This window comes from Excalfactoria chinensis, chromosome 9 (assembly GCF_039878825.1).
Source record: "Excalfactoria chinensis isolate bCotChi1 chromosome 9, bCotChi1.hap2, whole genome shotgun sequence".
Taxonomy (NCBI): Eukaryota; Metazoa; Chordata; class Aves; order Galliformes; family Phasianidae; genus Excalfactoria; species Excalfactoria chinensis.
The window spans coordinates 18,608,061-18,622,109 of record NC_092833.1 but is presented as its reverse complement, the minus strand read 5'-3'; the positions used below and the strand labels follow the sequence as shown (position 1 = coordinate 18,622,109).

At 50.6% G+C, this 14,049-nt stretch overlaps 1 protein-coding gene across 1 annotated transcript in view; it reads right to left on the bottom strand.

Annotated features, from left to right (window-relative positions):
* Window positions 1–7,558: 7,558 nt before the first annotated feature.
* Window positions 7,559–14,049, bottom strand: part of VEPH1 (ventricular zone expressed PH domain containing 1) — a 56,713-nt gene continuing 50,222 nt past the window's right edge. Inside the window, exons 14-15 of the mRNA XM_072344364.1 lie at window positions 10,871–11,007; window positions 7,559–7,915 (exon numbers count right to left, since the gene is read on the bottom strand). Coding sequence (XP_072200465.1) covers window positions 7,679–7,915; window positions 10,871–11,007 — 374 coding nt within the window. The 3' untranslated portion in view covers window positions 7,559–7,678. The remainder of the gene's footprint in view (window positions 7,916–10,870; window positions 11,008–14,049) is intronic.

The following is a 14,049-nucleotide window of genomic DNA, read 5'->3' as shown; positions in this document are numbered from 1 at the left end:
CTACTCACTTGCCATTCACTTCATGCTACCTGGGTACGAAATTCAAGCAAGAAACCCCCTCCTTGCTATCACCCCTCAGCCCACAATGCTCGCTAGGACAGACACAGCAGTGCCAGACCCCGGGCCAGGAGGGTCTTGTGCTCTTCCCCAAAGTTCAAGTGAAGAACGCTGAATAACTTGCTGAAGACGAGCTGTATTACAGACCCTTTTTTACCCAGCAGGAGGCAGCACTTCGTTACAAAAAAAGTAACCAAATCAGGAACGTTTCGCTGCTCTCACAGCCTGTCTCTGCTGTGCAAAGCCTGTCTGCTTTTAGCTTCAAATATAAGCGTGTTATCATTAGGGCTGGAAAAAAAGGCTTCTTGACTTCATTCTGAAACAGAACAGAGCTCATGCCGGCTCTATATTCTGCCTGAAAAAGCACCTGATTTTTCCTGCAGTGTTACAGTATAATCAATAGAAGCAATCAGCAGAGCCAGTTAACTTCTTTAAAGTCTCTTTGTGTACACTATTATATATATACTTAAAAGTAATGGATACTTCCTTCATGCAGCTGCTGGTCAGGGCACCCCAAGCACAGCCCCCAATTTTAGTACAGCCTCAGTGCCCCCAGCAGCCCACCTCCACCACAGTGTGTTCTCCAAGAGCCCAGAAGCCATTCAGGCCACGCAGCAGCTCCCTCCAGGTGACTGCCCAGCTTTCAGCCCACAAGCCCTTCCCAGCCTGGTCTGACAGCCTTCTGTTGAGGGCAGCTTTACCTGTCGGACATTTCCATTTTTTAAGCCCACACGCAGGTTCATTTTTCAGAATATCACATAAGGAGAGTCAACAACCACAAACAGAACCCCCGGCCTATTGCCTGCTCTCCAGCTGCAGGTTTGATGGCCCAGCCAGCTGCAGCTCATTAGCCAGATCCCTCCATTGGCTCAGGCACTTGTACCTACCCTGAGTCAGCCCTGGAGGGCTGAGAAAGGCTATTTTGCTCTGTCATTAACTGGAAATGTCAGGAAAGTTGTGGCAAAGTCCATCTGACCTCTCTGCAATGCTCCTTGATGTTTTTTTCTAACCAAGTCACGATTTGGGATGTAGCTATGATTAATGGGGCGTGCATTGCATTAGCTCATGTGTCAGGCCAAATAAACGGTGTCCCCAGTGGGCCATCCCTGGCCTGTCACATCTCAGCCTGTCTGAGCAGCCCGTTAACATCCAGCAGCCTGCTGAATCCCTCTGGTGAACAAGGGGCGTTCCTGGCACTTTGGGACTTCCCATCAAGATGTGTTTGTTAATCCAGACGGGCAGAGCCAAAACAGCAGGCACACAGCTGGGTCTATCCTAAAATGAATGGCTCCTGTGGGAAATGCATGCACCCACAGCGCTGGCGCTCTGTGCAGCAGGCCCTTGCTGCACTGTCTGCACTGATGTGTGGGAATAACATGAAGATCTATGGCAGCTCTTCCTTCCTGCCTTGCCCTTTCCCTGCTGTATTTCACAGAATCACAGATCCAAAGTTCACGTTTGTGCCCATTGCCCCTTGTCCCATTGCTGGGCAGTGCTGAAAAGAGCCTGACCCCACACACTTGCCCCCTGCTCTTTGTATACTTACAGGTATTGATACGATCTGTTTCTCAGCCTTCTCTTCCCCAGGCTGAACAGCACCAGTGCTCTCAGCCTTTTCCCCATCAGGAGGTGCTCCAGGCCTCCAGGCAGCTCTGCAGCCCTCCAATGGACTCTCTGCAGCAGCTCCCTGCCTGCCTTGAACAGGGGAGCTCAGAACTGGGCTCAGTGTCCCACATGTGACCACATCAGAGCAGAGAAAAGGGGAGAAGAAAGTCCCTCACCTGCTGGCCACGCTCTTTGGAAGGCACCCAGGTTATCACTGGCCTTCTTGGCCACATAGCTGGCCCACGGTCAACCACTGGTCAACCAGGACCTCCAGATCCTTCTCCACAGAGTTCCTTTCCAACAGCTCAGCCCCCAGCCTGTGCTGATGTGTTGTTATTCCTCCCCAGGTGTAGGACTCTGCCCTTGTTGAAGCTCATCAGATTTCTCTCCACCGAACTCTCCCACCTGTCCGTGTCTTGCTGAATGGCCACACAGCCTTCTGGTGCATCAGCCACCCCTGCCAGCTTCATATCACCAGCAAACTTGCTGAGGGTGACCTCTATCCCTTCATTCAGGTCACTGATGAAGATATTGAACAAGACTGGGCCCAGAGCAACCCCTGGGGAGCATTGCTACCTGCAGGCCACCCAGACTCTGCTCCCTGGGCTCCCCAGCAGCCTGGTGCCGCACACAGTGCTGCTGGCACTGCGTGATGCTGTTCATTGCTTGCTGTCAGTGCCCTTGCAGCCATCCTGCCAGCTGCTGCTGCCTTCTGAATATTCACACCTGTCCCTGAGAGCCTCCCCACCGGGTGAATGGGGTGCGGATGGCTGTCTCCACCAGCGGCTCTGCTGTCACCAGCCCACTGTTCCCAAAACAAATCAGCGACCTCTGCCTGCACATCAGTGCATCCAGGTGCTCTCCTCTCTGCTGCCTCCATTAATCACAGCGCAATCTCCCAAGTGGGAAGGCAAGGGCTAAAGTTTTCAAAGAACAAATGAAAAGAGGAGTGGAATAGAGAAAGTGACAAATACAGGCTGTGTTGTGTAGATAGTAGAGCTGTAGATGTAAAGAGAGGGAGCTGTGAAAGCTTTAGGAGGCTTCTGTCTCCTTCGGGATGAGAGAAAATACTTATTTGGTTCCTTTTTTATCAGGCTTGTGCTCCATATGGGTATTCCAGCAGGTGGCATGGGGCTCCGTGCTGCTCATTCTGTCTGAAGGAGCCAGAAGAATGGATGAAAGAAAGTCCTGAGAGCCTTTTGATGAACCCAGAGGTCACTTCCAACCCAATCCATCCCGAGAGTCTCTCATTCCATGAATTCATTGCATTGCAATGCTTAGCTACAACTTTCAGGTTAAAGGGTTGGGCAACATCCTGCTGTTAAACACAGCATCCTCCCCATCCCAACAGCCTTATGGGCTTTAGAGCTCAGTATCAACACTGATATCTGACACGTGGCTTTTATTTCCCCTTTCATCATAGTACGTACAACAAGCTGTGGATAAAACCACGGTGTTCCCCATCATCCTTCCTGTTCCATTGCAGTGCCTGTGTTGGAGGTGACTGAAGGTGTGGGGAGCTAACAGGGAACAGAAGGGGAGCCCAAACTGAGCTCAGCTTGCTGAAGAAGGCGGCTGCTTTTCACTTGTGCTCTCCTTAGTGATTAAATGGGCCGGGATAGAACCAGATGTGGTGCACTCAACACAGCTGAAACCATTTGCAAAAACAGTTCTGAGTGCTCAGCTTCCATTCAGCTCATTGCTTTTTGTTTGGCCAAAAAAAAAAAAGCTCTCTGGAGGGCTGCAAGGTGTTTACCAACCCTCTGATGAATTCCGGCTGGAGTAACTTCACACAAGACAAATGGTCCTCCCTGGCCAACCTTTACTGTCTCTTTTTTCTTGCCTGTAAACTTCAGTTGCTCTGCTGGGAAGCAGAAGAGGCCAATGGCCCGTGAGGCAAAGTGAGCAGCTTCAAGTTGATTATCCACAAAGGTTACGAGGCGGCTGCAGCTGCTCTGCAGAGACCCCTCAGTGATTCCTCCCACACACCTGTGCTTGGTCACCCAGCTGCCTTTGGCTGATGCAGTGAGGTGAAGCCACGGTCCTGAGGACCCTCCTGGTTCTCCCACACAGAGGGCAGGAAGGTGCTCCCCAGTGTCCTGTCATTGTCTCATGGAGTGTCCTGAGGCTCACACAGCCCCAGCCTCAGCATTAACCCAGCAGTGCTCCTGCGTGGTGCTCAGTGAGCTCTGCTGAAGGCACAGCACTCGGCTCTGCTGCTTGGGAGCAATCCTGGTGGGAGGATGGTGGGGTGTCCCATGTCCTACACAGCCCTGGTCCCCGTGGTCTCAATCCCATCCAAAGAGCAACCAGACTGATTGCTGGAGGGCTGCTGGAGAACAGGGTGCTCACATGGCTTCACTTCTCAAATAGCATCCCGTCTTCCCAAAGCAGGTCTTCTGAGCTCTGCCCACGTTCAGCAACCTACATCCTATCCCTAACCCTGACCCCAACCCGAGTGCTCCAGCCCAGGGCTCGGCGTGGCTGGGGCAGTGTCAGAGCTCAGGCACAGCCACGGACAGCTGGAAAAACATCTTCTGCTGTTGCCTGAACACCACCTGCACCGAAGCGAAGGATCGTCACACTCACGCTCTTCAAAGGGAAAACAACAGCACTCATCACGAGTGTTTTCACTTGGGCTGGAGCCCCAAGCCACAACCAACGTCAGGACTTTGGTTACGGATCCGCACGGCGCCTTGTGACACATGGCCTCCTACTGCCGTGTGCTCTTGGACAGTCACCCCATCAGGTACACGTGCGTACCCACTGACAAGTGTTACCTGCTTATGCGAGGTTATCCTGTCACAGCAAAGCACAAAACAAAGAGCCCTCTCACAGACACTCACAGTTTTTCCACACGCGACTGCCAGGAACCAGCAAATGGGTTTTTTTGCTCATGACCTGGAGATGTTATGGTGCTCCTGTTACTGAGCTGTGCGTGGGGATGTTGCTGTGAGCTCCGGGCTGAACCCTGGAGGGCTCCCAGAGGGGTGTTTTGTTTTTCACTCTCTTGGAAGGGAGCTGGATATGCTCGTTCTGGTAACAAAAGGCATTGTTTGATTTGTAATGCCCCCCGCCCCCCCCCCCATTCCAATTTCCTCATGCTTTGCCCACAGAACACTCGGGATGTGTGCCTCCATGTGATTCCCCTACTGGGGAAGAGGCAGAAGAAGTGGAGGGCAAAGGTAGAGAGGAGAGAGCAGAAGGCAAGTGCTGGCCCTGAACCAACTGCTATCCCTTAATGGAACGGCACTTCTGTCCTGAAACACCGTGATCTCAGATGTAGTGAAAGCCAGCATTACCTTTGGAGTGCCTTGTGTCCACAGAAGGTGGAGGGGGCACTAAGAATCACAGACCCACTACGGCTGGAAAAGACCTGTGATGTGCTCAGACTTTGTCCTCCAAGTACTGGTTGTCAGCACTGTGATGGCTGAGCTGGCAGCAGCAGGCAGGCATGGGGGTCCCTGCGGGATCAGAAAAGCTGGAAGATCTGAGGGTGAGTGAAAGGTCCAGCCTGTTCCACTTCTATCCACGGTGCCATGTGCAGTACCTACACTCACCCCCATTTTATTCTGCTCCTTTCAAATGTGCTGGAGGACTTGCTTGAGGAGGCAGGAGCGAATCGTGGGGTAAACTTCCCCTGGCAATGCTCCCAGGGCTGCGCTCAGCTCTGTAAACATGGCCTGGGCAGGCAGCTCACGTTTCTGGGAAACGCCATTCGTGGGGCCACTGGAGCACAGGGCACTGCTTGGAGCATGGGGACACAGCCTGGTGTCCACAGCTGTCACTTCTGCCTTGGAGTACAACCTTGGGAGGGAGTGGGGTCCTGTAGGATGAGATGGCAGAGCTCTGCTGCTCCGCCAACCCCAGGAACTGAGCCCAGGGGACTTATCTGTCCCCATCGTGGTTTTAAACTGAGACAGAGGAGGTTTGGGTTGGATCTTAGGAGGAAGTTTTTCACCCAGAGGGTGGTGACGCACTGGAACAGGTTGCCCAAGGAGGCTGTGGATGCCCCATCCCTGCAGGCATTCAAGGCCAGGCTGGATGTGGCTCTGGGCAGCCTGGGCTGCTGGTTGGTGACCCTGCACACAGCAGGGGGTTGGAACTGGATGAGCACTGTGGGCCTTTGCAACCCAGACCATTCTATGATTCTATGATCTGTGCAGCACAAGTGTTGGGGAACCAGGAACAGCAGTTTGCAAACTTGTATCAGAGGGAACAGCAGGATTTTTGAGAGATTAGTGAGCAAATGCGTTTGTAGTGAAACACTACTTGCTTTGGAACAACAGGAAGACATGTGGAGTTAAATATCCTCCATTTTCATGCAGTGAAATAGTGCAGCTCCTGCACTGTGGAGCTGCTTTTTTCCCCTGTATTGGTGGCACTATGCAAGGTACAAATGGAACTCGACGGGCTCCCTTGCAGCCAGCAGGAATGTGGCCACAGGCACCAAGGGCTTGTCCTTATCCCTATCCCCATCTCTGACCCCTTCCCCATCCCTATCCCTTTCTCTGTCCCCATTTCTGCCTTCTATCCCCATCCCTGTCCCCATCCCAGGATGGCTCCTGCTGGGACATTGCTCAGCCAGGAAGCGAGGAGTGCCCCAAGCTCCGAGCACAGCTCTACTCCAATTTAGAAAACTCCAATGCACGTTGTTTTAAAAAAGGAAACAGGAAGAACTATTTATATATTTGCTCAAGAAAAACATTTACCGCAGTGCAATTTGCATTGCTGTTTTTTCATATTTATTTTTAAATCTCCCAGCTCCCATCATAGCTGGATTGATGATTTCTGTGTTTCTCCACTTAGGAGGCTGACTAGGATAAGCTGCCAGCCGAATTTCTCTTTCATTTTATTCCAGGTTTTAATTTAAGACAGGAGAAGTGTGGCGAAGCTTCTTATTCTGTGTAATCATTTATTGGCACAAAGCAGGGCGTTAATGACCCTAATGGGTCCCATTGCTCCAATGAGTCGCAGGGCAGGGTGTGGGTAGGTGGCAGTGGTGATGAGCCGCAGCCTGGCCAGTGACAGCCACAGCCCAGCAGGTGACTATGGTTCTTCTACGTGACCCAGTCACAGCCCAGCCTGTGTCTGTGTTCTTCACTTGGACATGGAGATCAGCTGGCAGTGCAATAGGTTCTGATCATTGAGACACCGTCCTCAAGGCTTTAGTCAGACTGGGAAATGTCACCTTTTATATCTATCCCGTCTTGGCCTCCAGGTTTGTGTTTTCATCCACAGATTTCCCACTCATTTTTCCCCACCTTTTCTCTTTTGCTGTCAGTTTCTTTTTTCTGTGCCATTTCCTCCACTTTGGAATCATCTGAGAGTAACAAACCCCAAAATAAACAACAACAACAACAAAAAACCCAACAACCCCATCAGCTCTGACCTGGAAATGAGCCATTTTTGGAGCCATTTTGAAAGCTTACAGTGAAGGCAAGTAATTAAGAAAAAAAGAAAGGAAAACAATTGTTTAAATAAATTAGGTTTGGTTACAGATGGGGGCAAAGCGGGAGAAGGAAGAAACCAAAACACTTCAATATTTAAGTTTATTTTTCTGCACTGTGAAATGTTTTAAATCGCCCCATCTCTGACCTGAAGGGAAAAGCAGCTGTGATTTTTATTTGTAGGGGCAGGAAAAAGGTGAGGGGTGTTGAGGTTAAATAAGGAGCAGGATGATCGTTTTGCAGATGGAGGAGTGCAGGAAGCCCTGGGATGTGGGGAGCTCCAGCAGTGACAAGGCCATGGATGCCCAAGCTGTAGGATTGGACCCAGGCTGCTTTGCAGCCACATCTCCCAGCTTGGAGGCAATCAGGCTAAAGGAAAAGTTGTGCTTTGCACATGGACATGGCAGCCACGTCTCTACCTGCGCACAGATGGCGGCACGTGGGTCCTTTGGCAGCGTTACAGCCAACATGTGGCCACCTCACAGCCTCTCATGTCCCAGCAGCTGCCCACCACCCCGGGCAGCCCACAGAGGGTGCAGAGCAGTGGGGTGCTCAGCACTGCAGCCCTACAGGTACGTGGTGGTCTCTCTGCTCTCCCTCTCCTTGGCCTGCACGATGGCAACATTAATGCACTGCAGCCACTCCTCCGTGCTCTTCTCATCCTTGGCCTTGAAGACGTAGCTCTTGCTGTCGGTGAAGATCTCAAAGGCCCGGGGCAGGCTGCGGTCCCGGCGCTTCTTGGCCACCACTTTGACGCTCTGCACCTTGCTGAGCTCAATGGGGCAGTCGTCGGGGTCGTCTTTCTGAAACACAGGGTGGGGAAGACAAACAGAACCAAGTTGACACACTGGGGCTCCCACCAAAAGGGGAGCAGCCACTCCTTGTGCTGGTTTGGAAAACAAGAGAGATTTCCTGCCTGATCCTGGAATGCAGTGGAAGCCACGGCAGTTTTCAATGGGGAATGAAGAGCACAGCACAGCTCAGTCGTGCTGTGGTTTGAAAACATACAGCAGCACATCTGTGAAACCTCAGCATCACTGTAAGAGTGGGGATGGGATGAAGGGAGCAGCAGAGATGGCTGCAAAGTCACAGAAGTTTCCTGTGGGAGATCTGTGAGCTCACCAAACAGACACGAGCTGCGGTCTCCAGATGAGATGTGAGCCCCAATCCCCCAACGCTGTGTATGTTTCTCCCACTGAGATTCTTAGACTTTTAGCAAGAGGAGTAAGGCAGGTTTTCCAAAAGCTTTCTGCTCCAACCACACGGATTCCCCATGCATGGACACAACACCAACACCAGTTCAGGTTCTATGGCTGCCCAAGGAGGCTGTGGATGCCCCATCCCTGCAGGCATTCAAGGCCAGGCTGGATGTGGCTCTGGGCAGCCTGGGCTGCTGGTTGGTGACCCTGCACACAGCAGGGGGTTGGAACTGGATGAGCACTGTGGGCCTTTGCAGCCCAGGCCATTTTAAGATTCTAAGACAGCAGTAAGCAGCTCTGCACTGAAACTGAACCCACGTTAAACAGAGAATTTCATTGCAGCAAATGCAAAACAACAACAAGCTCAGGGGGAAAACTTTGCACCTTGTGAGCCAGACCTGCCAACAAGCACTGAGCAAAACCACTATGCTCCCTCTGTGGGATGTTGTGCACACACTGCTAAAAGCTGCTCAAGGAAGCTGAATGTACCCAAGGCACATTTCTGTGAATGCTGTTTACCACAATTTTCCATGACTGTGGGATGTGGCTCATTTTGAACCTCTTCTGTTTTGGTTTTCTCCTGCCCCCATTCACCCGCTGGCAATCCCGTTGCTTACTCAGAGCAAAGAGCATCTGCGTGGGTACTTCTGCAGGGGGAAGGTCTGTGGTGGGAAAGAGGCACTCACAGCCAGCTGGCTGCCCAGCTGTGCCTCCTCTGTGCTGCTCTGGGCTTCCAGGCGAGCAGTGTGACAGCCCCAGCACCCACGTGCACCCATCCCTGTGCAGCAGTGCCAGATCTGCTGCTCTGTTGGAGCAGAGCTGTCCTGCTCAGCCCTGTGACCAGCACCAGATGGGGCAGAAGCCCTCTCCTTTCTAATTGCAGAGCTGTTTACCAGCCCTCATTGCTGCAGTGCTGTCAGTGGGTCCCGCAGCCATCCTGCTGCTGGTGGCACCTCCCTCCTGTACACCGTCCAAACTGTCTGCTCCCAGCCCAGTGCTGGGCAGACTTTGTGGCACTGGTTGCAAACAGTGCCTTCCCAACAGATGCAGACACGGAGCAAGACAGGGCACGACGCACAACCAGGCCAGCCCCCTCTGCTGGTGTGTGCAGCACTCAACCCCAGGCCTGCATGCAGCGCAGGGCATGGGGGACTCCCGGACTGCAGCCCAGGCAATGGTTAACATCTCATCTCTCTAATTTAAGCAAAAAAATGTAGTGGTAACAGGATATAAGGAGGCAGCTGCAGGACTGATTGCCCAGGCACAACCACCGCAATCCCTGGGGGCTGGACGCCAGCCTGCTCCTCGAGGAGCCAGATACTTGTGTGCAGCTCCAGAGGAAACAAGGAAGCTTGGAGTCTGACAGCTATGAAAGGGAAGTTAACCTATATGAGTTCTGCCGTTTAGCAAACTCTGCTGTCTGACAATATCCTCAGCGCTAACCAGGAGAGCACCGAGAGCACAGTGCCGGGGGCGACTGCTCCACGCCAATAGCATCCCAGGGGAATCGAGGTGTTCAGTGTGACTTTTGCCAACCTTGTTTGCACAGCTAATTAAATCCATTCCGTTAAACTCATTTCCTTCAGCCAATCACCATGCTAAAGAAATGACAACTACTCTGGCACTGCAAAAAGTGAACCTCATCCAGTCCTGAGCTGAAGCCAAGGCATGGTATGGATTGAGATGTCTTCAAAATCTCAATTCATCAGAAGCCACCAGAAGGTAAAGAAAAGGCTGTTCTGTTTGCAAGGGCCAATGCCCTCCTGCTGCAGTCCTCGGAGGAAGGGGCTCAGGAAGCCATTTCAGAGGCTTAAAGAGCTTTGCTGGGTTTCTGCAATGAAAAAGATTATTTACCAGAAATATTAAGGCTTGGCTGCAGCTGGAGGATGCTGCTATTTTTGGGTTACCGAAGAGAGTGCTGTTGAAACAAAAATAAAAGGTCTGCTTTGTGCCATGTTTGATAATCCTCGCTGTGAACAGCTGAGGATAGTTAGTTTCTACTAATGGGCAAGTGAGAGCTAATGAGGACTGGATTTAATTACCTGCTCATCCATGACCAGCAATGAACTTGTCTCTGAGTCACACTGGTGTCAATTCCAAATGATTTCACAGAAATTTCAGCAGAGTTGCCCTGAATTTAGATGAGGGCAGAAATAAAAGACAACACTCGGTTCCTATGGGAGAGGAGTACTTTGGCATCACCTTGCCTTAAACAAACCTGTACTTCCTGCACAAACAACGCCGGTTATGGGAACACTCTGTAAGGGGGGAAAATATATTTATCTAAGCAGAGTTTACTGAAATGGTGTTCATGCAGTGTAATAACTGCTAGGCAGGATGGACAGCCAGGTTTATGTTGCCATTCCATTGGTGATGGAAGCACCCTGGAGTCGGCTGGGATAGAACTGGTTTTCCCAGCAGACGCTGGGAGCAAAGGCTCAGCTGGAGGTGGCTGGGTGGAGCATGAGGTCCGTGGCAAAAGCCACATGGTGGAACCCCCGGGAATGGTGATGCAGAGGAGATAAACACAGGAGGTGAGCTGATGTGCTCCGTACTCACGGATTTTCCTTTCCGAAAGAGCAGCTGGTTGCCTGCGAGGGTGAAGTAGCGAGTTTTCCACCTCTTGATGAACTTCCAGCGGACCTGCTTCTCCTTCAGCTTGCCTTCCATCAGCGGCTGCCCGTCCTGGTTCACCTCTGGGGGGGAGATCACAGAGCAGAGGTTCTCTCTGCCGTCTTTCAGGCAGGGCAGGCTCTGTTGCAGTGCTGAATATCCACAGTTTGGCAGTCAGTTCTGCCTGCATTCCTCCTGACCCCGGCGCCCAGCCTTAGTCATGCATTGCCTGGGAGGCCTGGCAGCTGCAGCAGGCTGCAATTCTTCCTTCGGTCCCTTGTTCATCACATACTTATCCTCAGCATTACGCCTCCCAATTGTTCCTCAGCCCTGCAAGAATTTATTACCCTGTGCAACTGGAAGCCAGCACTTATGTTGTCTACATGGCTTCACGCCACGCTGCAGAGTTCAGCACAGAGCTCTGCTCCTGCTCTGCAGTGCTGTGGGCAGGTTACTTCGCTCCCCACTCACTGCTGTGTGCCCACCAGCATGGCTCACCTGTGCTTCCTGCTGCACACCCACATCTTCCATCGAATCATGAAATCATAGAATTGCTCAGGTTGGAAAAGAGCTTAAAGATCATTGAGTCCAACCACAACCCAACCATCCTATCCTAACTCTAACAACCCTCTGCTAAATCACATCCCTGAGCACCACATCCAGATGGTTTTTAAACACACCCAGGGATGGTGACTCGACCACGTCCCCGGGCAGCCCATTCCAGTGCTTAACAACCCTTTATGTAAAGAAGCTTTTCCTGATATCCAACCTAAACCTCCCATGGACCTTTTGCAGAAAAATTCATTTACTTATCATCAACCAACACTATGGCCTTTCTGCTTCCCTGTGGGGCAACAGTAAAAACAGCACCTGTGCAACGCGTGGGTGAATGCCATCTGTATGGAGCGTGTGTTAAATGAAAGATGGGGTAGATCTGCCCAGGTCAGCGAGGAGGAAGAGAGGGAGAGACACAACAGCTTCTGCCCACCACCAACTGCACTGTGGTGCTCCTACAGCTGGAGCAGAAGGCGGTGACAGATGCAGCAGGTTTAGATCAGGAATGTGTTTTTTTCCCCAGCGCTGTTTACATTGGCAGTAACACACACTTTGGGGGTCTTCAGTGTGTACTGCTTCAATTTCCTCATGAAAGACCTTAAATATTTCTGTCTCTGGAAGGCAATACACTGAATGAAAATGGGGGTGGCCAAGTTTCAGCCACAATAGGGAACCGTGCCCATGATTTCTGTGATAAAGAGGGGTCTTCCTGCACTCCTCAAAGCCCCATACCTCCATCATTCCCATCATTTGCCACTCACGTGGGCAGCCTCTTGGTGGAGGGAATCTTTTTTCTAAATGACCACTTTAAATGACTCATTACGTGCATAGTAACTCTCAGACCTTGATGTCAGACATAAACATCTGGATGGAGCTATAGAAAGATCTGATATGGAAAGACAGCTGCTCAATGGTTAGGCCTTGTGAAGCAGTACTGATTCCAGGGCAGTAGGAACACGTTCTAAGCCAAACTAAGAAGCTTTAAGGCACAAAACGTTTGGGCACTGAGATGGCTGGTGGTCAGGAAAGCAACATGGGAAAGGAAGTTAACATGCAATTTTGGCCTAAACTGGATTTTCATGGCCAAAGTCTTTCACAAACAGGATTTACTAAAGAAATGTTGGTCTGTCTTTAAGCACTCGGGGCTGGAACCAATGATAACAGAGCAGTTCTCGCCTACATCCACTAAGAGGTCCATGGGGAATTCTGATGTCAGCTTCCAAAGTCGTCATAACGAAGCAGATGCCAGTATGTCTGAGGGTCTGATTAGAAGAGAAAGATTTATGAAAGATAAGAACTAAGCTCTTTTCCAATATTTTTTTTTTCTAAGTCCTTTTGCTTGTTTTGATTGCAGTTAACTTCACGGAGAGGCAGAATAATTCAGCAGGGAGGGAGCTGGAGGGGCTGGTCATCCCACCTCCTGCTCACAGCCAAACTGGGTGACCATCCAGCCTCTGGGTCCAAAAGCACCGTGTGGTGGTTTATTGACATTCCGTGAGATCTTTCACCCAAAGAAAGGAGCTGGAGGTCCCAAAATGCTGTATCTAATATGTATTTTTCATTATGTTTTTTTTTTCTTTCCCAAAGAACACCCAAAAGGCTAAAAATACTAAAAATAGTACCCGAAAACTAAAAACGATGCCTTTTTTTCTACTATAATATCCATTGCTTCTTAAACCATCTCAGTGGAGGGAGACTAACTCCAGAATCAATTCAACCCCAAATAATACCCATGGATGTAAGCGTCCACCGTGATGTAAGCTGGAATTATTTCCTATTGCTTGTACCTTACTTTCTTTGCAGAATTACGGTGCGCCAGGCTCTGAGTTGTTTGGGCACCGAACAAAACAAGAACCAAACAACCCTTCCAAGATGAACTCAAGAAGAAAGCAAAGCATTAAATCTCCTGCTTGATGAAACGAAGCCATCCACAAAAATTCGGTCCCATCGTGAATGATCTCAATGATAATAAGCCCCTCTTAACTTGAAAGAATGGAATGCGTGGGTGGCAGGCAGAAGATAAACGCAATTAACCTGAGGGAATATGGATCGGCTCTCCTTCATTAATCATCGCGTTTGGTTTTGTTGAAAACCTGGAAAGGACACGTTGCTGAATGCCACTTTTTATGACTTTCAAGCAAGCATTACAGCGGGGATATTTCGGTTCACCAGATAATCACCACTGTTAGCAAAAGATAAATGCATCCCAAAGTTAACACGGTGCGGGCTCCTCTGAGCGAATTGCTTTTTTAAGGAGGAATTTATCAAAAGCCCTCCGTTTTACCCGAATCATTGCCCATGGGCACGATGTCTCCTCTGCAGCCCACGGGGATTACTGCGATTTCTTTGTAAGCTTCCAGAACAAGGCATGCACTGCAATTCCCTCGCAGGCTATCAAGTGGTTTTACTGAATTTTTGGTGTGCAAAGGCTTGTGAGCCAACTGTCAGCGCAGGAGGTTATGTTGAAATGCAGCTCATAAAAGCCAGCTTTTCCCAACAAGAGGCACGCAGTGCTGACTAACGCTTCTAATGCCTTACATCCACACTTGGATGGTTATTGTTTAAAAAAA